Genomic DNA, 26,224 nt, shown 5'->3' on the forward strand with positions numbered 1-26,224 from the left:
TAATTCTCCAGCTCCTGTTCCCTTTCAGCCACTAATGTAAGCGAGAGATTCACCACTTACTTTTGAAAATGAATGCTTGTTGGTGGAACACCTCCTTATTTTGGCTGAATGTGCTTCAATCAAAACTTCCATACTACCATTAATTTACAGAGTATTCATTTACATCTGAGCTTAATTATACATAACACTACAGAAAAAAAAATAAATGTATCAAAAAAGAAACATATTGATTAAAAACTAGCATAGATACATCTGCTAGAACACTAAAAAGTTGTCTTTTCCTAAAGAGATTATTTCCCATTTTTGCCCAGGTTTGACCGTTGTGAAACACAGAGAGAGTTTTGAGACTTGGCCAGGCTCTGCTGGAATGTGTCCAGAAACACCTTCTACAGAGCTCTAATGCAGGCACACCACCCCTTGGGCCCACCCAGCCCTGTATTACAGAGCTCAACTGATTCAGCCCCCAAGCTGGATTTGTAGCTTTGGATCATGGCAAAAGCACCGGAGATTTTTAAAAGCCCTTTTCTAGAATGAAATCCATTGCAGTGCTTATATGAGCTCCCTGATGGAGTACCAGAATGGATATAAAGTCAGTTATGTCATGTTCCAGTTTTTTGTTTGTTTTGTTTTTTCAGGTTTTTTTGTTTGTTTGTTTTGGGTTTTTTGTTTTGTTTTTGTTTTGTTTGTTTGTTTGTTTTGTTTTTTGGATGGGGAGGAGGCTCAGGCAAAATCTTGACAATGTCCTGGGAAGCTGGGGTAGAAATATGTACTCTTTCCAAAGACAGTTTCTACAATTGCAACTTCCCAGGACTCTTAAAGCATAGTCTAGGCATCCCTGCTAACTTAGCAGGAGCATTTACTATATAACAGTCATTATACACAGCTGTAGTTGGTTGTACTTTGAAAAGTTAAAATGAGTCACTTAGGGTAGGAAATGCTTGTCCTTTGAAAACAATTTCAAAAAGTACTCTAGGCACCTATAAAAGTATAAAAGAGGAGTAAAAGCATCATACTTAATTGCTTAAAATTATGTAAAAAGAACATCTCTATGTGTTGTTTTCTTTATCATACAGCACCTGGTTTGTGAGGATTTTGCACTGACTTGTTCTCATTGAACTCTGGGTTGGGGTGTTCTATTATTGGGTGAGGACAGGAAAAATCTGAATATGAGTCTTGGGAGGTTAGAGACTGTATTTACTTGGCTTTGTATTTCTAGCACCTAAACAATTGCATAATAATTACTAAATGCTTGCGAAAAGAAAGGAAAAGTATGGAATGGAGTGGAGTGTGAGGGGCATGACATAGAATGGAATGAAGTGAAATGGAATGAAATGGATGGGACGGGATGGGATAGGATGGGATGGAGTGGAATGGAATGAAGTGGAATGGAATAGAACAAAATGGAAGGAATAGAATGGAACCGAAAAGAATGGAGTAAGATGGAATGGGAAGAATGAAAACAACTGCTGGGAACTGAGTGGAATGAAGTGGTATGGTGGGGCCCCTCTTGACCACTTAGGTAGCAAAGGGCTCATTTACTGACAATGTCTATGTGTCATGGTCTTGAGCAGCCATGTTTCATATTGTCTAATTTTTTAAAAAAAAATTTCTTTTATTTGTTTATTTTTTATGTGGTGCTGAGGATCAAACCCAGTGCCTCATGCTGCTAGGCAAGCACACTACCACTGAGCTGCAACCCCAGCCCTGTCTAATTGTTTTGAAGCTTGTGTTTATCTAGTGTTTAATGCATTTATATTATCAAATATATTTGGTGCTTCCTTCATAAGCTAATTATCCATTCTCCCTCTGTTCCTTATGTCTTCCCCATGTGGTCTCCTAATCACCCTACACCCTCTCCCTGCCACCTCCACACACAAGATAGTAATAAGAGAAAAGGAGGAAGAAGGCAGTGATGAGTGTTCCATTTGGTGACTTTGGAGAATGCTCACTCATCCAACCAACATTTCTTGAGAACTGAACCAGCGTCCACACACAGAGAACTCAGACTTTGAGGGCAAAGCCCTGATTCTGCCTCTTACTAGCCAGGTGACCAGGAAAAGTTACTTAAATTCTCTAAACTTCAATTTCCTCATCTGTAAACTGAAACTTCCACCTCTGATGGCTGTAGGTCTGGGAGAGATAACACAAGTGATTGTACTTGGTGAGAATTTAAGAAATAATATCAGTTATTGCAATCCTTTACTAAAACATTTTTTGGTTTTTTATTGATTTTATTTTTTAAATACACATCAGCGGAATGCATTATAATTCTTATTACACATATATACCACAATTTTTCACATCTCTGGTTGTATATAAAGTAAATTGACACCTAATTCGTGTCTTCACACATGTACTTTGAATAATGATGTTCATCACATTCCACCATCCTTGCTAATCCCCTGCCTCCTCCCTATCCCCCCCTCCCCTCTTCCCTATCTAGAATTCATCTATTCCTCCCATGCTCCCCATCCCTACCCCACTATGAGTCAGCCTCCTTATATCAGAGAAAACATTCGGCATTTGTTTTTTGGGGATTGGCTAACTTCACTTAGCATTATCTTCTCCAACACCATCCATGCAAATGCCATGATTTTATTCTCTTTTATTGCTGAGTAAAATTCCATTGTGTATAAATGCCACTTTTTTATCCATTCATCCACTGAAGGGCATCTAAGTTGGCTCCATGGTTTAGCTATTGTGAATTGTGCTGCTATAAACATTGAGCAAAAGATTGACAATAGCCTCGCTTGCATGACTCCTAGCATTGGCTGGAGGCTGGCCATCTAGGTTCTCTTCCACATGGCCTGTCATCCTCCAGTAGCATTACAAGTTTCCTTTCCATGATGGCTTAGTGTAAAGAGGGCAAAGGTAGACGCTACTAGGCTTTTGAGCACTAGCCTCTGAATCATACAATATCACTTCTATCACATGCTATTGGTCAATACAAACCACAGGCCAGGCCAGATTCAGGAGAAGAGCTGCAAGATCACATTGCAAAAAGGGGCATGCCTATTGAGTGGCCATTAAAATGCAATTTACTATATCATCATCATCATCCTCACCATTTTCTCTATTTTTCAAATGCCTAGATGAAATGTAAAGAAGTTAAAAACTTGCCCAAAGACTTATTTAACTGACAAGGGGGCTAGAGAGCAGAAGAATATAGAATATACAAACAATACACATGCACACACACACTCACACACCCCTGAACTTGCAGTCACCTTGTTCTCCTACTTACAGTACTTGCTAATGAAGGCAAATGCCAAGGAGGAAATAATTAGAAACCCAGAAATCACTCTTCAATAATGCTATTGAAAAATTGTCCCAAACTGACTCTTTGGGGAGCAGACTATTGCTTATCTTTCTCCTTTCTCTCTCTTTTCTCACATTCTTACTTGCCAATGTGAGGACTCTAACTTCAAGAGGTTGTATGCTTGAGCCAGTGCAAGCCTTAAAGCTCTGTGATTGTCTCTCTCTTCTCCCTACTCATGATCCTGGGCATTAAATGAATTAATATATATCATATGCCTAGAGTAGCACCTGGAAAACAGTACAATAAAGTTTCCTTAATTTAGCTGCTATTATCACTATTATAAATAGAATTATGTGGCTGGATAGAAGGAAAAGAACAAAGTAGTGGAAGAGGAAACTTGTCAGTAGTCTGAGTCAAGAAATATCTAGACCAGTGGTTCTCCTAATGCAGACTCCAGACCCAGAACTTGTTAGGAATTTGACCTCTTGGGCTCTACCCTAGAAGTACTGAACCAGAAACTTGGAGACTCAGGCCCCCAGCGGTCTGTGTTTTTACAAGCCCTGCAAGTCATAGGATGTACTTTTACGTCTGAGAATCACCGATCGAGATAAATCTGGCCCTGACTCACAATATCTTCCCCCCAGACTCTCAAATGCTTGTTTCCCACCATTGATGACACTTTCAGGCATTGTGTTAAGGAGAGATGGGGGAGGGGCAGGGAGATTGTGCCATAAAAACTAAATAATCACACAGCAGAAATCAATTTATCTAATCATAGCATCCTGAGTTGCTCTCCAGAGTATGCATTCCTTAAGGAATAGAACCCTGGGTAAGTAAGTGAAGCTTGGGCACACAAGGCACTACTGCCAGCCCTCCAGGGCTTTGTGTTAATTAGAAAAAATGCTCCCAGGCACACAATTCCTGTATGAATGCAGACACTTGGCTATGGGACAGGGGCTGGGTTTGAGCCACCACAGGCCATCAGTCAGAAATCCCTATATACAACCCACACGATGTCCAACGTCCTGCCCACAGATCAAATCAAGTCAGATGTGAGCATCAGAGTGTGCCAATCATCCCCATCACCATCCCTTCACCTATGGGTGAGATGAGATAGGCATGGCTGGGAGCTACAGGAGGTGAGTCTGTTGGGGGAGCTGAGTGTTGGGGCACAGGAGAAACAGTTACCTGTAGACAAGTGCCCTCCAAAAGGAGGGAGGTTGGGTCTTGGACTTATTGGCTTCCAAGCCTGACCAGGCTCTGTCTATTGTTGAGCAGCACACTCTCAGGAGAGGTCCCATGGGATCCCCTCCTGGCCATATGAGCTCAGTGCAGGAAGTTGATGAACTGGCCTCTATGTCAAAGAAACCAGTTTAAACTCCAGTATACTCAAGTTACACTTGGTTTCTTCTATAAAATAAGGATTGTTATAGATACTCATCTGCCTCATAAAACAATTGTAATTATCTGATTATTAAAGGGGCTTAGTATATTCGCCATATTTAGCAAATGTATGTTCAATAATCCTAGCAATTAACACTAACTTCTCCTTGGTTTTGCCTCCACCTTGCCTTCTTCACACACAGGGTTGTAGAAACCAGATGAGCTAGCATATTATGGGACAATACTTTGAAAGGGTTGAAGTGCTGAACATGCATTAAAAATGTGATTGGCTGGTTCTGATACTGATAAATACCTATAAATCTTGTTTGAAGGTGCACCTCCTCCTTCCCCTTCCCACCCCACCCTTGCCCTGGCCTGGGGGAGGCATTTCCTCAGTTCATGAATAGCCATTGTGGTGCTGGTCTGGGCCTTCACAGTTCTGCATTTCCTTCCATTTGGCCTTCAAAGAGATCACAGCCCAGTGTGAGTCTCCAAATAAATGAGGAGGCAAATGCAGAAAATGCCCCATTTTCCCCCACTGCCTGCAAAAGTCTGCAGCAACCGCTTTTATTGGGTCACTTAAAAAATGTAGGGGAGACACCCCACTGACACCACTGTTCTGTAGCCAGAACTAAAGATGGGACAGTATTCTCCCTTATTGAGGCCACTGCCTAGAGGGAAAAGTGAAAAGATGTAAGGGGGAAAAGAAAAAAAAAAAGTCATAATCAGTCCTCCTGACATCTTGGACTGTCTAGTGTGAATGGAATAAAACGCAAACAGATGATGAGACTACTGATGCTTCAAAGAAGGCCATGTGATCAGATGCAGTGGTGCACGCCTGTAATCCCAGTGGCTGGGGAGACTGAGGCAGAAGGATCATGGGTTCAAAGCCAGCCTCATCAACTTTGTGAGGCCCAAGCAACTCAGTGAGACCTTGTCTCTATATAAAAATGTAAAAAGGGCTGGGGATGTTTCTCAGTGGCTAAGCCTTCCTGGGTTCAATCCCCAATAACAACAACAACAAAAAAGGCCAAGCCAGAGAGTAACATATGACGGAAGGATGTGTTTCCATATGTTACTCTTATGTTACTAGAGACCCTAATCTATAGTCGGGACCTTCAAGCCTAATTCTGACACAAGCTGATTTTCTTGATTTATCATCTAAAGTGGATTACCATATGCCAATAGCATACAGATGGTTTATAATTCATTTGACCCCTCCAGCCTTAAAATCTCAAGAATTTTTCTTTCTTTTTGGTTTCTTTTAGTTATAGGTAATTAGCATTGCTTTCCATTTTGTGCACAGAAAGTTTGTGTTGATACTTTGTCACAATATAAAAATCACATGCACATAAAATGCAGCCATGAAACAGAACATATGTATTGAAATGGGCTCTTTAACATGCCATTATTTCTCTAGTAAATTGGGAAGAGGGAAGATGAGGTCTACCCCAGGAGAGAATAGGTGCAGTGGAGAGAGAGAATGGCAAAGGAAGAGGAAACTGAGATCAAAGGAGAAGCCAGGATGTCCAACTGATAGAGTAAACCCAGGGCTCTCAGCCCTGAAATGCATTTGTCAGTATTACCTGAAAGTTTTTTTAAGATACAGATTCCAAGATTCTACCTCAGACCTACTTCACTAGAGTCAACTGGGACAAGACCTGAGCACCCCAGAATGTGAAACTCTCCCAGAGAGTCCTAATGTACAGTTAGGTTCGTGATTCATTAGGAAAACATTGAAAGCAATAAGAGAGAAAGTGCTACTGGGGACCTATAACCCGAATCCAATCACAAGACAACATCAGACAAAATTGGATGGAGGAAGCTGCTATGGAAATAACCAACCTGCATTGTTCAAAGAGGTCAAGTTCATTTCAAAAGACTGAGGAATTATTCTAGATTAAAGATAATTAAGAGACTTGACATCTAAATGCAATGCAGGATCATGGACTGGATTCCATATTAGACAGAAAACAAAAATACTAAAAGGATAAGACTGAGATCATTGACAAAATGAACATAAAGACTGTGGATTTAAGTTCAATTTTAAATCTCCTGAATTTAACTAAGATTGTATACTTCATTCAAGATATATGCACCCTATTCTGAAATACTTCAGATAAAAATATTACACATGCAGAGAGAAAGAATGGTAAAGCAATGATAAAGAAAGGGTACATGGAAGTGTTCTGTACAGGTTTTACAGTTTCACTATACTTGAGAAATTATTTCTAAGTTAATTTTTTTTAAATGAAAGGAATTAAATAGAAGTTTGCTTGAGAATTCAGAAGGTAGAATTCAAAGGGAGCTACTGAGTTAGAGATAGACTCATGGCTCAGAGACATACAAAGTTTTGTCTTCTTGGGACCAAGGGAGAGCAGATGGGGGCGTAGAGGGACAGGGGTGGATGGAGAGGAGGCACCAGGAAAGAAATAATGCATCATGTTCAAGGAAGAACAGTAGCGCCAAGAGTCAGTACTGACAGATGAGCCAGCCGAAGTATGACGATAAGATAAGGAAACTCTGGAAGAAACTGCTAAGTACCTTAAAGCTCCTAATTTATCCCAGCTATTGGTTGCACCCTCATATGTTACTCAGAACATCTGCTTTGAAACCACTTATGTAGAGTATGGTGAAAAGTAGCTGAGAAGGGAAATACTGTGAATTCCAGGAGCTATCTTTGATGTAAAAATTCCTTTCCACTCTTCCTACACATTGAAGGAGCGGACAGCCAAACACTGTGCCACCATTGCTAAATCCAGAGGAGATCCTCCCTCAGAGAAATCTTCTCTTTGTGAGTTGGAGATACTACTTTTCCATCAGAGCTCTTCTGGTTTGGGATAGATAGATCTGGACCAATGGGCACAACAGCCCTGTGGATATCTTTGCTTGGTGCCTGCTGTTCATCTGTCTGAACATTTGCCTGCACCCCTCCTCCTGCCAGGCTATATTTCTAGCTTAGGATAGCAGAGCTGTAGAGAGAGTGTGGCAAGGGCAGGCTTTGCTAACAGTGTTTATCTGGTAGCCTCAGCACCAAAGTCAGGAACGACTTCCTATTGTAGAGAAGGACTAAATTTTCATGGAGGTGGGGTCTGTCCACATGGAGCAAGGGCTACTTGCAAAGGCTTAGGTACTAGAGTCTGCTGCTAAAAGTTCCAGTTCTGCATTGGAACAGCTGAAGAATCCTACTTTGTTTAAGATTTACAAATAAAATACTTAACCATGCCCTTGTTTAGTGGTGGGGTGTAAATGTTTATTCTGTCAGTATATGATAGACATTGAGTCGCTATCACCTGGAGATGTAGAGAAGATAATGAAAAAACAGCATTTCTTTCTTCAAGGGACTGTAATCTAGCTGATGGCTTTTAACAGTACATTTTGAAAAACACGATAAGATCCTTTGATCTTCTGCTTTGATCATTGCCAGCCCCAATGCTCAGGAGTCTCTGAGATGCCTTGCATCTGCCTCAGCCAGCAGAGAAGGGTGGGGTAAGGATGCTGTGTGTGGAATTTGACCTGACCAAGAGGCAGGCAGAATGTGGACCCAGTATAGTTTGAGTTTTTGATTTTTTTTTTAAGAGAAGTCAAAAATCCAGATTTTTTTAAACATGGAAAATCTAATTTTCTCAATATTACCTACTTATTCCAATTTTTAAAATAATGTTAAGGTCTTGCTATAAAAGCCAAAAAAGTATCCTATGCTGGTCAAATTGCCGGTCCCCTCTTTGTGACCTCCAGATAATTCATAGGCAGTAATGTGATATACAAAATAAAAAGAAGGTACACTTTACCTTCTAATCATCACTTTCTAAGGGAAATTAAGTGGATGATTGTTTGTTTTTGTTTTCTCTGTCTTTAAAGCCAATGTTATCTTAAGTCATGTTTTGTTAAGTCATCTACTGTCCCAGGATCTGGTGAATAAAGGTTGTGAAAATCACAGCCTAGCTCCTAAAACCCTAATAGACAGCAGCCACACCCATACAGACTGCCCCAGTGTAAACACTGATGCCTAGACCTGCTTCATCTGTGAACAGACTCATTTCTAGGGGGTGGGGTAGGGGTGGTTGGTGAAGATGAGGCAGTAGCCTTTGGGGGTTGAAAATGTGATTCTTTACAGTTACATCTGGTTGTAAGTCATTTGGCCGACCATGGTACAAGACTATGACAACGGCTATGCAAAGCCTATTTCCCCCAGATTAAAAATAAAAAAAAAAAAGGTGGGGGAAGGAAAAAGGGTGAGAAATTGCTGTAGGGGGAAAAAAAACAAAACAAAACCAGGAAACATTAGGGAGGTGTCTTAGAGATGATGGAGCCTGCTGTTAAAGACTCCCTCCCACTTCTCCTTCCAGGATTTAAAAAAAAAAAAAAACTTGGCATGATCAACAGACCAAGTAGCCTTTAAATGTCTTTGGTGCTGATCTGCTGAAAATCCTCTCTTGGAATCAAGATTGAAAGTAATGATAGTTTATTGCCATTTAGATGTTCTCAGGAAGACATTCTCTTCCTCAGACTTCGTCATTCCCTAAGTATTACATAGACCTCGGCATCCATGATTTATTTTAATGTTGTTCATAGAATATCATTACTATTACTAATCACAGACCATGTCATTCATTGAGCCTGTTACCTAGAAACTCTACTGTGCATATAACAGATACCTTCTTATTTAATCCTCTCAAATGCCCTTGAAATGTTATTGTTATTTCTTACAGACCTGTGATCTAGGAAGTTTATCTAGAAGGATTCCTTGAAATATAAGTACACCAAACTGTATCTCTAAATAAATTGGGATGATCATGGTCATTTTTAAAAATTGCTTTCCACATTTATGTTTCCTTACATCTTAGTGTATCTCTTTTTAAATAAAATAATATTCACTTTTGCCATAATTTACTATTGAGTCAGGCCAAATTAATATTTAGGAAAGGATTTGCTCTCTTGTAATTATTTTCAATTGACACATTACCCTGATTGCTATGCCTTCTTTTTAAAAATATCTGTGAAAAGCCTTGGCTGAGATTTGCATAACAAAAGTACTCCCTAGGAGGAAAGGTAGCAAACTGGCCTTAGTTCTAACATTTAGTATTAAATTATGCTTCCTTTTGATCCTGTTCCCTGTAGTATCCATGCTTTATTTTAATGAGAAGTTATAAATATCAAATGTGCACATTATATGTTATAAAGGCCACCAATTCATTCGTTCTAAAATCACTCAAGACCCTCCAAATTACCCATATTACTTCTTGTAACCAGAGAACTGGTTACGGTAAATTTAAGAGGAAAAGAATGACAATATTAGCTCTCCTGAATATAAAATATTTGGTGAAGGTACAATCTGAGACTTTTATTTGAAAATTGAATAGATATTTCTCACCAACCAGAACAGGACTTATTAAAACATAGATCATTTGGGCTGGGGTTGTGGCTCAGTGGTAGAGCGCTTGCCTTGCATGTGTGAGGCACTAGGTTCTATCCTCAGCACCACATAAAAACTAATACACATAATAAAGGTGTTGTGTCCATTTACAATTAAAAATATACATATATTCTTTAAAAAACATAGATCATTGGGCTCCACCTCCAGAATTTCTGCGTTATTAGGTCTGGGGAGAGAGGAGCTTTATTTTGAATTTCTAGCACGTTCTCAGATGATGGCTAATGTTATACTTTGAGAACCACTGTCCTAAAGGATACTGCCTTTCTCCTTTTCCTTCTCTTTTTTCCTTTATCTTCCTTTCCACTCTTGCATTTGCCATTTTTTTCTCTTTCTCTTCAAAATCAATCTTCTCTTCCCCTTTTTTATTTCTTTGTCTTTCCCTTGTTCTTCTCTTCTCCTTCCTCCTCTGCCCTCTGTATTGGTGGCATCCCACAGGACCACATTTAGAAGAACTCGTTAAAGTATTTTCTCACATAATGATATTTATTGAGTAGCTACAAAGATTCATTCATTCATTCATTCAACAAATACTTGTTGAGATTGTAACCAGGCATGGTGGTGCACCTCTGCCATCCCAGCTACTAGGAAGGCTGAGGCAGGACCACGGTGAGTTCAAGACTAGCCTAGGCAACTTAGTGAGAACCTTCTAAATATAAAAAGGACTGGGGTGTATCTCAGCGGTAAAGTGCCCCTGGTTTCAATTCCTAGTATGGGTGGGAGGTGAGGGAGGAAGAGGAGAAGAGAGGAAAGGAAAAGAGAGGAGAGGAAGTATGAGAGAGATTGGGAGAGGCCCCTATGCAAGAAGAGCAAGATGGGAAGACTCTGCCTTTTAAAATGCTCCAAATGACCAGGGGAGGCATACAGCGTGAGCGCGCACGCACACACACACACACACACATAAATAATTAGATTATGACCACATGTCATGAATGCTCTGAACTAAACAAATTGGTTGTTGCTGAGATAAAGAATAATAGAGACACTTTTTCCTTATGAAGTCAGAGAGGACCTGATTCCATAGGGTGAAACCCAAAGGAGGAGAGGGAGAGCCAAACAGAGAGCCTGGGGAGAAGCTGTCCAAGAAGAGGAGATCGATCATAGGCACCAAGACCCTGGGACAGGAAAAATCAGTTCAGTGGAGGTTTCCCCAGGACTCAAACCAGGGACTGGCACACAGCAGGTGCTTGGTCAGTATCTGCTAATTGAATGCATAATAAATTATCAAGCCCAGGCAACTGCTGAATGGAAGTCAAGGAGAGAAGCAAGGAGTAGGGCAGACAGCTGGCAGTGAAGGGCCAGGGTGAAGACCATGACCTTTTAAGTCACACATGAGGAGCTTGAATTAACTTCTGCTAGCCCACCTTCCTTCCCTTTTCGGCCACCCATTTCCCTTGCGCCCTCCCTCCTGTTCCCATTTAGTTCAAACTCTGGTCTGAGGTAGCAGTTTGCCTGCTTCCTAATGGCATAGTTCCCAGCAGGTGGGTTATTGTGTAACTATAAACTTTGTGCTTAGAAACATTCTTGGGCATAAAGAACAAAATATAATGGCAACATGTTCAACGTGCCATTGTGTGCTATGCACAAACACATATCCCCCTTGCCTTTATGGATGGGTTCCTAATGGGTTAAAGCAGTGGGCATCACTTGGTGAACTTGAGTTCCCCTGGGGAATGGCCCCATCCTGAGACAAGGAAGGATGTGGGAGGCCTTGTGACTCAAACTAAATTACCTCTAGGTGAGACCCCTTAGTATGGGGCACCTAATATTATATGTTTGAGGGCAAAACATGTATCCCACCTGTACTTAGGTTGTTAGTGCAGAGTGGCAACAATGTGCACTGTGGCCCATGAGACAGAGGACGGCCTTGGTGGAGGTAGGTACAGATTAGTGTATCCTAGGACAAACTGAATTTGTTTCTAATGGGGGCAAGGGGCATTTCAGAAGAAAAGGATTTATGAATTAGAATAGGTAGATTAGAGGAAATGCTATTCCAGAAGGAAGGTAAAGGATTGGAGTCTGCCTGGAATTATGATGAGGCTTTAGCAAAGTGGGCCAAACAGACTCAACAGATGTGCTGGATAAAGTCAGCTTTGGGAAAGGGCCTACATCAAAACATGACAGGGCCTCCCCGACTATTTTTAACACAAGTGGAGCATGGAGTGGCCATGGGGTGATGGTTGCCAAGGCTCAAAGACCCCACCTATGGAACCCTTATGGCTCTCCAAATTTACAGAAGCTCTCCAGAGGTAGGTGTAATTTCCATCAATGTACTGTGGCTGTTCTGGCCCCCGGAATGGGGTAAAATAAAACATATCCTGCAGAAGAGTTAGGAGGGATAGAAACTATTCTAAATATCACCTGTGTCTTGCCTGCTGCAGGCCTGGCTATACAGTGGCACCCACTGGAAACCAGGCTGTGATGGAAAATAAGTAATTGGCTTTGTCTGAAATTAACTGGGAATATAGAAGTAGTTGAGTCTTGACCCACAGTAATGACACCATCCCTAATGATATCTGGTATATGAGCAAAGGTAGGTTCTGTTGAGAAGGCAAAGCAAATCTCTCTGTGATTCTTACTGATCTGTTCTGTAATGAAACTGAATCATGCCATAACATTCCACAATACAGCGTAAGACTGCTGTTGTTGATTCTGATTCAACTCTCTCGTTTAAATAAGTTTAATGATAATACTGATACTGATGATCACATGTATTGGGAAATAGAGTTAAACCTTCCTTAAGATATAACCTATAGAAAATGACTGGCCTCAGGAAGAATGAGTTCTAACTAACCACCAGCAGATTTGTGTGCTGGACAGTTCTGCACAAATTTATTATAAAGTAAAAATAGCAGTAAGTCAAGGGAAGAAAGGAACAATAAAGTTAGCATATGTTTCACTGTAGTGGCTTCATGGAGCAAATTAATTGTGTCTTTAAATCTATCCCTGCCTCACACTGTCTTCTCCAAATATTTGTCATATTTGTGTTGATCCTGTTGCTATATCTGTTCTATAAATGCTACAGCAAATGTAAATTCTCTGTCAGAAGTGATCATTTTGCTATAAGGAATCTGTATTTGAAACACAGGGGGTGGCTGTGATGTTATGATACGTATACAGATAGTCTCCCACTTAATGAGTTTTCAACTTTACAATGGTACAAAATCAATACACAATCAATAAAAACCAATCTTTTTTGAATTTTGATCTTCTCCCAGGGAAGCACTGTGCACTATAATATTCTGTTGCAATGCTGGATAGTGGCAGTAATCCACAGCTCCTGATCAGCCACGTGATCATGAGGGTAAACAACCAACACACTGTGGCTAAGCTACGAAGTTCGGTACCATTTTTAGTTTATAATATTTTCAACTTCTGATGAGCTTAATGGGACATAACCCTAGAGTAGATCAAGGAATGTCTGTATTTTGGTTTTCATACATGGATCCTGGCTTACAGCTGCTGTAATCCTTGTAATGTCCTAAGTGAGTGTCTTTTGTTAAAATATGTGGCCTTTTGACCTTGGTTCCCAACACTCCACAGTGATAAAGGCAAAAGACAGCCTTGTTCAAACACATCCGAGCTTATATTAATGAGGTGATTTTTAGAAAGTTCCTAGATAACCATAGGAGGCAGGAGATGAGGCTCGTTGCCAAGAGAACCAATCAGTGTGCTCAGAGGGTTGGAAGGGACTCTTGGGAGGGGAGAGCCTGAAGGCTGAAGAGGCCAATGCCAATGATTCAGTCATCCCCTACTATCTGAAACCTCCTTAAAAAACCCAAAAGGACTAAGTTCAAGGACTTCTAGGAAGGTGAATAAGAACACATTCCTGCACTTGGAGGGGGGCCGAACTCAGTGGTATCCTTACATAACTCTTCATCTACTTTTTTATTTGTATCCTTTAAAGTGTTTTTTTTTAAATAATAAACCTGTAAATATAAAAAAAATATGTACAAAAAATAAAATAGCAGCTTTCAAACAGTGGCTCCTAAACTCCAGAAGACCATTTGTATCATTATCCAATATCTATGCTCATAATGTGACAAGAACACAGTGCCATGAGTTCATAATTAATGATTGTATTAACTGTAGTATGATCATTAAATGATATTGCCATTTTTTTAAATGCAGCTGTCTGTTTTCTGATGTCTGATCAAAAGCAGCCCCACCCTTCCTATGTAGTCTGAGGAGGGTTTCCTAATGGTGCAGAGAGAGGGTTATATACCCTGGAATGGTACAGACAGGGTGATCCCAATTCTTGGAATGCAGTAACTTCTAAAGCAAATACAGAGTAATTATGCAGGGTAAAAAAAGAAAGTAGCTGAGGAATTCCAAACAAAGATGAGAACAAAGGACAAAATGAATCAGCTTATTTACACTTTGTACAGTAGTTTCAAATAAACTATAGAAAAAGATGAACTCTGGCAGCTTTTCCAATACTTCCTTGAATCTATTACCATTCTCTCTGATTCTGCATATTAATACTGCCTGTGTGATTTTAAAAGGAAAGACATAATAAATGTAAAAGCCTAAATTTAAACTTCCCCTTTTGTCCCATATTGTGCTAAGGCTTATGAGTTATTTAGGGCCCACTAATTATTTGGGAGCCCTCTTTCAGTTTTAAGATTGAAAAAAAAAGCAAACTAGTAGTTGATGCATTTGGAAAAGAAATGTTTAAAACTATTGGTCCTTTCCTTCATGTACTGCTATGATTCTTCATGTATATGGACAATATTAAAATAAATTTAAAAAAAAAAACCCAAGAATCAAATGGTATATGCCCCTCTTTGATAGACTGAAAATAAAGTAACTGTATTTAAAGAAATCACTTACTTATTTTCTTATACATGTTCCCAAGGGCATTATTGACAGGTCACTGTTAATTTGGAAGCATCTAAACTGTTATTAAGAGGACATTAAGAAAAATTGCCGTTTGATTGGTCCTCATCCAATTTTTTCTTTTTGGAACATTTGCATGCATTGTAAAGAAGGATTATTAAATTTTTTCTTTTATTTTTTTATTTGTTCTTTTTAGATATACATGGCAGTAGAGTATATTTTGACATATTACACATGAACATTAGATATTATGTTGGAAGTTGCTCAAAAATTAAATGATTGGGTGCAGTATGATGGTAACATATAATGTTAAAAATATATGTTCAGGAAAGCTTGGGATTTGTTTGAGATTTCCACAGAAAACAGAAGGATATTTAGTGTATTTAAGTGAGATGACTCCAAATCTGAGAACCAATCTATAAGAAAAATTTGAAACCCCAATGGAAAAGACAAAGAGAAGGACAAGCAGCAAAAGTTAGTAAGGAGGACCTTTGTAATGAATGAATTTAAAACACAGCAAAGAAATGTAATTTGGATGTGATATATTACTAAACAAGCTGACATATGTGCAACACATTAAAGTTTGCAACATTTATGATCTTTCTTATTCATAATAGCTATGTAAAGTTTTTAGAGTATTATCCTGATTCTACAGTGGAGGTAGCCTCATTGCTTTCAGAATAAAGTGAGACAAGAAAAAGCTAATTTCAAAAGAAATAAAGCTGAAAAAAAGACTCCTCTAAAAGTTGAAGGTAAGGGAGGGAGAAGGGAAAATGTATGGAAATGGAAGGAGACCCTCAATGTTACACAAAATTACATATAAGAGGTTGTGAGGGGAAAGGGGGGGAAACAAGGGAGAGAATTGAACAACAGCAGATGAGGTAGAGAGGGAAGATGGGAGGGGAGGGGAGGGGGGATAGTAGGGGATAGGAAAGGTAGCAGAATACAACAGTCACTAATATGGCATTATGTAAAAATGTGAATGTGTAACCGATGCGATTCTGCAATTTGTATTTGGGGTAAAAATGGGAGTTCATAACCCACTTGAATCAAATGTATGAAAGATGATATGTCATGAGCTTTGTAATGTTTGAACAACCAATAAAAATAAATAAATAAAAGTTAAAGGTAGCTGGAGCTTGTAATAAAGTTTGTAGTGGGCTGGGATTGTGGCTCAGTGGCAGAGTGCTTGCCTAGAATGTGTGAGGCACTGGGTTCGATTCTCAGCTCTGTGTATCAATAAATAAAATAAAGGTCCACTGACAACTAAAACTATATTTAAAAAAAAAAAAAAAAAAAAAAAGCTTGCAGTATTTAGAGGAGAGAGAGGGCTGTCTCTGACAGGCTGAAAGGTATACCAGGCTGTGCAAAGCTTTGGACGTGGGGGCAAAATACGAACTAAAAAGCTCTTTGATAAGACAAGTGACCTAGTAGAGAAATAGGAAAGATTCTTTTTTCCCCAGAAATATGCAGATGCTTTAGGTTTTATCTTTTTTGAGTCTTTGCTAACCTGAAAAGAAGATTTGAGATCTCTGTTCTGGCTGCAGATTAAAGCCCTAGAATCTAAGAAAGAAAGGTTTTCAAAAATCCATTGAGATTTTTGAAAAACATGTTTTCTAGAGGAATTGAAACAATTTTCTTTTTTTTTTTTTGCTTGCTTCCTATTTTTCTTCAAAGCAGGTGCAGTAGATATAGTAGCCAAAAACACAGCTCTATGTATAATCCATCTGAGAAAGAAGGGAATATGTCATCCTTCCCACAGATCTGAAAATTAAAATGTGGAAGTTCATCATCTCTTGTTAGGTATGGCTCATCAAAAAAATATCATAATTATAAAAGTTGTTGCAATATCTTGCTATTATCATCTGTGCACAGTGAAATATTTTAGTTCTTTGGGTATTGAGAGCTTTTCTAAAATCTAATTTAAAATATATAATTATTTGGGTATGAGGCAGTTTACTAAAGATCATAAAATTAGTGTTGAAAATAGTAAATACCATTTCTTTGTAAATTCGTGGAGAGCTGAGCCATCAATACTATTTTCTGCAAAAAAAAAAAAAAGAGGAAGAAAAGAAAAGAAAAAGTTTACATTGCTTTCTTCTATTGGTTGTACAACTTGGATGAAATGGCTTTTCACTACTGGATGGTCAGTGATGAACCACTTCTCTGTGGGTTGAATTGGTGGTGATTTATTTGTTGCTGATAAGCACTATTTGCATGAGAGTTACAGAGCACACAGTTCTACACAAAAGAAAGGGGAAAGTGAAGGGAGAAAGAATGAAGGTCAAGTTGACAATGGAAGGGCTCTGTTTTGGGGTCTTTTTCTCTTGCTGGGGTCAAAGGGATGCGTCCATGACAAATGAATGCTTTGAGGTGAGAAGGGCAAAAGCACTCTAATAAAAGGCTTCAGGAAAGAGTGTAGGCGACCTAGGGAAATGTGCTGCGGTCAAGTTTAATCCTGGGAAAAGAGGCTCTGGAGAAAGCAGATGAGAAAGATAGGAAGGAAGATAGGGAGGGGTGTGGAGGGAGGAAGGGGAGGAGGTGGGGGCCTGAAAAGTGAGAGGGAGCAAGCACTAATTGTGGCTAAGACAACCGGGTTGTGGGCCACAGGGTGGGGAAAAGTGAAAGTCCAGAAGGAGGAGAAGGCAGAGCCCCGCGGACCCAGACCGGGCCCTCGGCCGGGAAGGCACAGGGCGCGGGGGCAGCTTGGCTCGCCTCAGGCCCCCTTGGCAGCCTCAGGCGTTGGCTCCTCGGGGCTCCCTCCCTCTCCAGCGCATTGTTCCTTTGCCGGGAGACAAGGAAATTGCCTTTTGATTGCGGAAGTCCGCGGACTGGGCTCGGGGCGAGGCAGCGCAGGTCAGAATGGCAGCGTGGGAAGGGCTGTGCGCTGCCTGCCCCCGCCGACTGTCGCGTCCGCAGCCCGCCCCGGGCGGCAGCAGAAGGAGCAGCAGCGGTGGCCCTTGTCTGTCTCCCGTCCGGAGCGAAGCGCGCTGCGCCCGCGGGGCGCGCTGAGCGCGCGCAACAAGTGACTCCCACGCCTGCCCTCGGGCGGCTCCGCGTCCAGCCCCCTGGGTTTAATCCGGGTCTTAACCCCTGAGCGCAATGCTGAACCATGGAACCCGACTGACCTTGTGGATTACACTGAGTTTACTGCAGGTGAGTGGCCCCAAAAGGGGTCGGCCGCTAATGCATCCCTCTCCCTGAACCAAACTCTACTTTCCGCTCTCCTAGGCGGTGCTTTGAAGGAAAGGTGGCAAAATTTCTTCTTCTATCCTGGGAAGAGCAATCCTCTTCGGAAACTCCCAAAGCGACATCTCATCCTGCTGTCAAAGGAAAAAAGCCACCTTCTCTCTCCATCTGCTCCCAGGGAGGGCAAACTAGGGAGAAAGTTGCCATTTGCTTTCCCTTTGACCCCTCACCCAGGCTGAAGGGCAAAGGGACAGGCTGAGGCTGGGCGTGAGGGGCGCAAATAGAGACGACTTGGGGAGTCTCACTGTGAACCCATCTCCCTGGTGGTTCGGACTGCCAGTTTAAACTGTGGTCTCTGATTCCTTTGCAGACTGGACTGGCAGAGTCAGTGAGATGTAACTTCACCCTGACGGAGTCCAGGGTCTCCAGCTTGTCGGTGTCTATCCAGTGGAGAACTTTAGGGTCACCATGTAACTTTAGCCTCATCTATAGCGGTGACACCTCAGGGCCTTCATGGTGCCACCCCATTCAGATAGACAACACTACCTATGGATGTACCCCCAAGGATTTACAAGCAGGAACCATCTATAACTTCAGGATTGTTTCTCTGGATGGAGAAGAGAGAACCGTGGTCTTGCAAACAGGTAAAGGGCAACAGGTGCAATTGGAGAGCTAAGTCACTCTAGGTTGGACCCTGCCTTTCCAACCTGGTGTTTCATTTGAGTTCCAGGAATACAAAAGATAAAGGTACAAAAATCTGTGAAGATAAATATTGACGAGGATTTCTAGTCTCCTTAGGTCTGACCAGAAGTAGCTTGGTTGACTTTGAGAGATTCCCTTGGTGCTGAAAACGGTCACTGACTAGCCACTGTAAGAGGGGAAGGGATGCAGCAAAGAGAAATCTTGGGCTGTGGAGGGAATTTGTTAAAGTGTTGTGGTTTGAGCTTCCATCACATTAAGTTGTCAAATTCTGGAATAATTTTAAGTAAATGTTTTTGTAATGGATACTGGAAGTGCAATGATTAAGGATATGCCTTTCCTCAACTTAGTTTTATTTTTAGAACCAGGACATAAAATCATCAGGAATAGAATAGAGCTATTCATAGTGGAAAATTAGGAAATTTCCTTGAGATGAGGATTCAAATTATTTTGTGTCTTTTGAGTAACTAAAAGAGCATAATACCAGATAACATGTTTTGATTACACCTCAAGTCAGTTGTTTTCCTTACACTTTTTGTAAATCCTTCCATGTGTGTATGGTAAGAGTTTGACTTTCTTGCCTGTGTTCTCTTATCTGCAAAATGAGAGTGTTAGACCAGGTCATTGAGGTCCAGGTTCTTACTAAGTGCAGGGGCTGTCAAGTATATTACCTCACTTAATCCTCATAGCTATCCAAAGGTGTGCTTTGAATTCTCTAATGACTTTGATGTTCTTTGACTTCATTAGCCTTTAATATTATCTCTGTTTGTTGCAATAACAAAGCTTTATTTTCTCCAGAAATCCAAATTGAAGCAAAAAAATTCTGAAAGTTCAATTAAGAAATGTGTTATCCTTACTATTCTTTCACATTTTAACCTGAACAAAAATCATTTATTGAGCCATATAGTTCTTGAAAGAGGTGTGAGAACATTCAGTTTGAAGGACAGTTACAACAAGGCAGGAAATTTAACTGGGTTCTTGTAACCAACTATTAATTTTATTTCTTTTCAAAGAAAAAATTTATAATGCCCAATTACATCACTTGACTTACTCCAGATGAAACTTTTAGGTTCTTTCTGAGAATTGCAGTAATTTAAATTGAAAAGAGAAGCCACTTGTTAAGAATTTGCTTGGATTTTACAGGGAACCAAAGAGAGACTTAAACCAACCACAAAATTAGAACATTTTATAGAAGTTTCAGCAGCTGGGTTTTCGGTTATAACATGGTTGGTTTCTTGGTATTTGAAGACAGTTCTGTGAAGACTCATATTACACTGTGAAATTTATAACATAAAACTTCCAGATGTGTTAATTACTTTGGAAAAGGAGTTCAGCCAACTGTATGTGTGTTCAGTGGGGCAGAGAAATTTGTCAAAGTAGAAGAGGTTTTAGATGTCTGTTGGAGAAAAGATGAAGACCTGAAAAAGCCAAAATACAGTTAACCCAGAGGATTTACTTTTTTGGAAAAAAATTATAATAGAAAAAGAGTCACTAGGGGTGTTACTAATATAGAATAGATTTTGAGTTTAGTTATGCAGATAGGTGTCTCAAATCCAAAGGTATCTGTGAAATGAAAAAAAAAATGCTTGCATCTTATTGTTTATGTTGAATAAAACAAGACTTCATTATCACCTACAATATGTTAGCATTCAGGATTCTCATCATTCTTCTTAAGGAGATTCTTTTTACAAGTACTTTTAACTACAAACTTTATGAGCTTCAGGATAAATGGGAAGGATGAAAATTACAGGTGGTGTTTAGGTAATGATATTTTTTGCATGCTTTTTGTATGATGGTATAACCCTTCTTGGAATTCTCTATATTTTAAAATAATTTTTTAATTTAAATAGAACTTCTTAAAATTAAGGTATTTTAGAAATTATTTCAGGAAGGATTTTTTTTAGTTGTTTGTTATTTATTTGTCAGTGGTACTTTCTGTATTTTAAGAACATAGGTGAATTGTTCAGTCCATTAAGAAAAAATGCTAGCTTTCTCTTAATGTAAATACTGATTGCTAAGCTACAGAAATTAGTTCCATAAATCATGGTTTACTGTTACAAAAGTAATTCTAACTAGTACAATATTAAGTCTGAGACAAAACATCAAGTAAGTCATTAAAAATGTGAGTGCTTTCCTTATTACATTATGCCTATCTTATCTGTCTAGAATAAAACAGAATGAGAGCATGACAAGACTTGGATGTAGATACAGTAATTGCTTAGGTTATCTCTGTATCATTTCATGTGTGAGTTTTCTGGATAAATGGTCTCAAATAGCTAGTTATTTTGGTTTCCTATAGACTTGACCTTTAAGATTTAAAAAATTTTTTATTAAATGGGTAGTATTTTAGCAACAATTTCCACTCCAGATTTAAAATCAGAATTGAAAAATTTGGATTCAAATTCAGTTCAGTAAATATTTATTGTGCATGACACTATAGAGAACAATGGCAGGTAGTGATTGGTGAGCTAATAAAGATGACAAAAAGTGGTCCCTGCCCTTGTAGTCTTGAGCAGCTGTGAGACAAGGTTATGGTGAAGATGACAACAGAGCTCTACCACATTTTCCTGAATGAAGACTTTGCCCTGCCTTGAGTATGCCATACCACAGAGGAGAAGACACTCAGCAGTTCTCAAGTGTCATTAAATGGCCAATTTAAGAAGAATATGTTTTGAAAGTCAAGTTGTTTTTGTTGAGAAATCACCAGAAATAACAGGTTGAACATACCAAATAACGAACAACTTGACACTTTTGGAAGTCTAGAGCAGAGGTTGCAAACAAATAGCCTCTAGGCATGTGTAGGTGTCTAAGTACTAGCTATGTTCTGTCTGACTCCTGTAGTGCTTGTGCAAAAAAATCCAAATGTATGCATTTTCTTAAACTATTGGAAGATTTGGAAAACCATCTGAATGCATTCTAAAGGGTATTTGAATTTATAACTTCTTGAATGTTCACATCTAGAACTTTTGGAGGCATTTTTTGATCCAGAATTAAGATATAGGTTTTTATTGAGTACATGGCAGGTATACAATCAATATTGATTAAATGGCTGGATAGATATATGGATAGGAATAGATCTATAGATAGGTAGATAGTAGATAGAGGTAGATGTGAATTAATGAAATGAACATTTTTATAACAGAATGAACATGTAGTAATAATATTATCTAATCTTTCTGGCCTATGAGTACATTATGGAGCCCAGAGAAATGGTGTAGAGGTAGAGAACTTTACCTGTGGAACAAATATTTCAGTGGCATTTGCCTTCTTTTTAATCTGTCTTGGCTACTTAGTAATTAGCCTAGGAATAGAAAGACAAACCAAAATAATCCTGAAATTATTTTAGTTATTTTAATACAACTGATTCTTTCTTCTTTACTGAAAAACATTTAGTGACTTTAATTATCAAATTACCATATCAGCTATTATTTTCCCTTCAAAATGGTGTTTATTATGGTGGTTAGCTAGGGCTGCCATAACAAAATCCCACAGACTAAGTGACTTAAAAACAGAAATTTATTTTCTCACAATCCTGGAGGCTGGAGGTCCAAGGTGTCTGAAAGTTTGGTTTTCTCTGAGACGTCTATCCTTGATTTGAAGATGGTGGTATCCTCACATGGTTGTCTCTGTGCATGTCTGTGTCATCATCTTTTCTTAAAAGAACACTAGTCATATTGGATCAGAGCTACCTCATGGCTCCATTTTAATTTCATCGCTTCTTTAAAGGCCTCCAAATACAGCCTCATTCTGTATTTGGTACTGGGTTTACAGCTTTGATATATAATTTTGCTGGAGACAGAATTCATCTCATAATACAAAGCTTTAACATAAGCCACTATTTCTCAAAACTCTCTGTCAGTTACTTGCATCAAAATCTCTTGCAAAGCTTGTTATAAAAATATTCCTGGTTTCTGCTCTACCTGAAGTGAATCAGAATTTAGAAGAAATGACCTGGGGAACTCTATTTGTCAGACATCAAAGTGAATCAAGGCACCGAGATTCAAGAACTATTGACATCATTTTTCTATTATCTATTAGCATTAAGATTTTGGGATCATGCCTCTTTGTACATGGTTAAATCTATAAGACCTGGGAATATTTTTTTTCCTAGAGGAGAAACATACTTTTATTTTTTCTATGTGCTTTTGTAGCATGCAATCATTGTCACCTTCTGTACTGAAAACACAAAGTATAAAATATATACTACATTTACCATATATTCTTTACTTTGACCCTGTTGCAATCCTGTAGAGTGGGTATTGTGAAGGGGCAGGTGGCACAATGGGAGTTCTGAAAGCAGACTGCCCCCATTGCTCACCAGCTAAGCTTTTCTGTGCAGATTACCTAAATACCCTCCCCACCACAGGGCTGCTTCCTAATCTATATAGTGAAGACAATAACAATATTGATACTTGCTTTATAGAGTTGTTACGAGATTTTTAATTCATACATAAAACCTGGAATCATTTTGTCACCTACAAGGTCTGTAGTAAGTGTACTATTATTACTACATTCAGGTTGGATATGATATTGATCTTCATAAGAACTGATGATTTTCATAAATACACACAGTCGACACAGTGTAGAGCCCAAGCTTCCCCTAATATTCTTTCCATTATTCTGCAGGAAGGATTTTTTTTGGGGGTGGGAAGGTACCAGGGATTGAACTCAAGTGCACTCAACCACTGAGCCACATCCCCAGCCTTATTTTGTATTTTATTTAGAGACAGGGTCTCATTGAGTTGTTTAGCGCCTCACCTTTGATGAGGCTGGCTTTGAACTCGTGATCCTCCTTCTTCAGCCTCCCAATCCTCAGAGGACAAAATATATTACACTATAGCTTAAATCTATATACACTTTTCCTGCACAAGGGTAAAGTAATGATTAAATATGTTTTAGTATGAGGAAATAGGGAGATGTTATTGATTTTTAATTGTGTTGAAGTTTTGGTGATGACTTCAGTATTTAGCAATCAGACTTTTACAGTCTATATATTTCAGGAATTTTAAGGTCAAGTTGAGCTATCTACACAGAATGGAACAACCCAGTTTAATTTGCCCAAAGAAAATAAGAACAAAGAAAAACTGTTTTGCCTTCCATTCTCTGATGCCAATCTGTTGGACCCCTCCTATGGCCACCCCCTCCAAAGATAATACTGACACCTTTCTGATCTTATAGGAGAAATCAAGCCCATGCTATATGTATGGACATTTATAAATTAAGACACACATATGCCCCTAAACATAAAATATGAACTAAAATGAACACCATAGGTATACACATGGATTTTTAGGGACTTATATTTTCTTTAAAAATTTTTTTTTAATTGTCGATGGACCTTTATTTTGCTTTTTATTTATATGCAGTTCTGAGAATTGAACCCAGAACCTCACCCATGCCAGGCAAGCCCTCTACCACTGAGCTACAACCCCAGCCCTAGGGACTTATATTTTTAATTTTGATTTTTCTTCCTTTTACATGGAAAAAACTCAGACACATGAAAAGTAAAATGAATAATAAATGAACTACCATGTACCCATCACCTACCTTCAATAATTGACAAATTATGATCAATTTTGTTTCATCTATAAGCTCTCCCATTCCTTCACTGCACATCATTTTGAGCAATCCAAGTCATCATCATCATCTAATTTTATTTATAAATATCTCAGACTTCATCTCTTTAAGATAGGATTTTAACATAACCACAATATATTATAATACTTAATATTAATAAAAAGTCCTTAAAATATTTATTTAGATGGACAGGTATAGCTGAGCTTGGTGGTACACGCCTGTAATCCCAGCAGCTTGGGAGGCTGAGACTGGAGAATCTCAGGGTTCAGCAAAGGTGAGGTGCTAAGCAACTCAGTGAGACCCTGTCTCTAAATAAAATACAAAATAGGGCTGGGGATGTGTCCAAGTGCCCCTGAATTCAAGTCCTGGTACCTCCCCCCCACCAAAAAAAAGCATTGGGTGTTGACATCAAAGAATCGGGATACCATGGAGATGAGGGTGCAGCAGTCTCTGCAAGTCATCTGGGTACCCTCAGTGCTGATGTCATTTTCTAACTAGAAGTGAGCTTTTCCATGATTTATCTTAAACTTCTCTCTCACTCTATAATTGCTTTCTTCTCTTGATTTTTAAGTCCTACTTAACCTTCTAAATTTGTTCGAGTTCACCTCCTTCATGAAGCTTACTTCTAACACCTAAGCCTTTAGATATCATTCTCAACTTGGCAAAATTAGCATTAATGTTGCCTATTTTACTATAATTTGAGCAAACTGAAAATCTGAAATCTTCCACAATCCAAAAAACTTTGAGCATTAATATGCTGCCACAAATAGAAAATTCCAGACCATGAAACTCTTCTATGCATAAAATTATTAAAAATAGTATATAAAGCTACCTTTAGGCAATATATAAGGTATAATGAAAAAATAAATGAATTTTGTGCTTGGATTTGGGTTCCATCCTCGGGATATCTCATTACGTATTTGCAAATATTTTCCAATATGAAAAAATTCAAAATCTTAAATGCTTCTGGTCCCAAGCATTTCAGGTAAAGGATGCTCAACCTGTGTTAACTGCAAGAATAGCGGCAATGTTCGTACCAACTACCTTTTACTGTATACCCACCATGTGCCAGGAACGGCACTTGACTCTTTATCTCCATTTCCTCTTAACACTTAAAACTCTATAAAGTTGGCATTGTTAATCCTATTTTATAGCTAAGGAACTAAGGGTTGAGGAGGTGAAGTAACTTGCCAAAAGCTACCCTGTGACAGTATTTAGGGTGCAACAGTCTAAGTTTGACATTGAAGTCAGCCTTCCTGACAGTTCATCACATGTCATAACTCCCTGAGTAGATTATAGATTCTCAGAGTGCTGCTCTCTACCAGCACTTTAGATACCTAGCACTTAATATGATGACCTGCAGATTCACACAGCAGACAACACTGTTAACAATGATGTATATGACTGTCAAAACTGTTTTAATTTTCCTTTTGAAATTGTTAAAACTTTGAAAGCTCCTCAGTAGCTTAATTTTTACATTTAGTATATAAAGATGTTAAATATAATGCTCAGCAACCTGATAGCATAATATATTGTATCACCTTTAAAATAAGCAAGAAAACTGACAATAGTCAAACAACAACAATAACAATAGAAATTACCTCCAAGAAGTGTATTTAGGTTGTAAGCAATTTCTTTTCCATGGTGTTTTGCTTCTCATTTTCAAGAATTTGCACCAGGAACTTTGGCCCCATCCCCTGATGTAAATAAGAAAAATCTCCAGTTATTTTATGTAAATAGTTGATGTTTGTTCCATTTTATGTAAATGAAGTTTCCAATCATACCTCCTAAACCACCATGCTTATAACTAGAATGGTGTCCCAATTCTGTAAAGATACAGAAGT

General features: G+C 39.0%; 1 protein-coding gene across 2 annotated transcripts in view; it reads left to right on the forward strand.

Annotated features, from left to right (window-relative positions):
• Ptprb (protein tyrosine phosphatase receptor type B) overlaps positions 1-26,224 on the forward strand; it is a 116,865-nt gene that overhangs the window by 14,889 nt on the left and 75,752 nt on the right. Inside the window, exons 1-2 of one of the 2 annotated variants that reach the window (XM_027928347.2) lie at positions 17,579-18,071; positions 18,475-18,748. In XM_027928347.2, coding sequence (XP_027784148.1) covers positions 18,018-18,071; positions 18,475-18,748 — 328 coding nt within the window. In that variant the 5' untranslated portion in view covers positions 17,579-18,017. Of the gene's footprint in view, positions 1-17,578; positions 18,072-18,474; positions 18,749-26,224 lie in introns of those variants that run through there. The other variant, XM_027928340.2, reaches the window with a different exon arrangement.

The sequence above is a fragment of the Marmota flaviventris genome, chromosome 3 (genome assembly GCF_047511675.1).
Source record: "Marmota flaviventris isolate mMarFla1 chromosome 3, mMarFla1.hap1, whole genome shotgun sequence".
In the NCBI taxonomy this organism is placed as follows: Eukaryota; Metazoa; Chordata; class Mammalia; order Rodentia; family Sciuridae; genus Marmota; species Marmota flaviventris.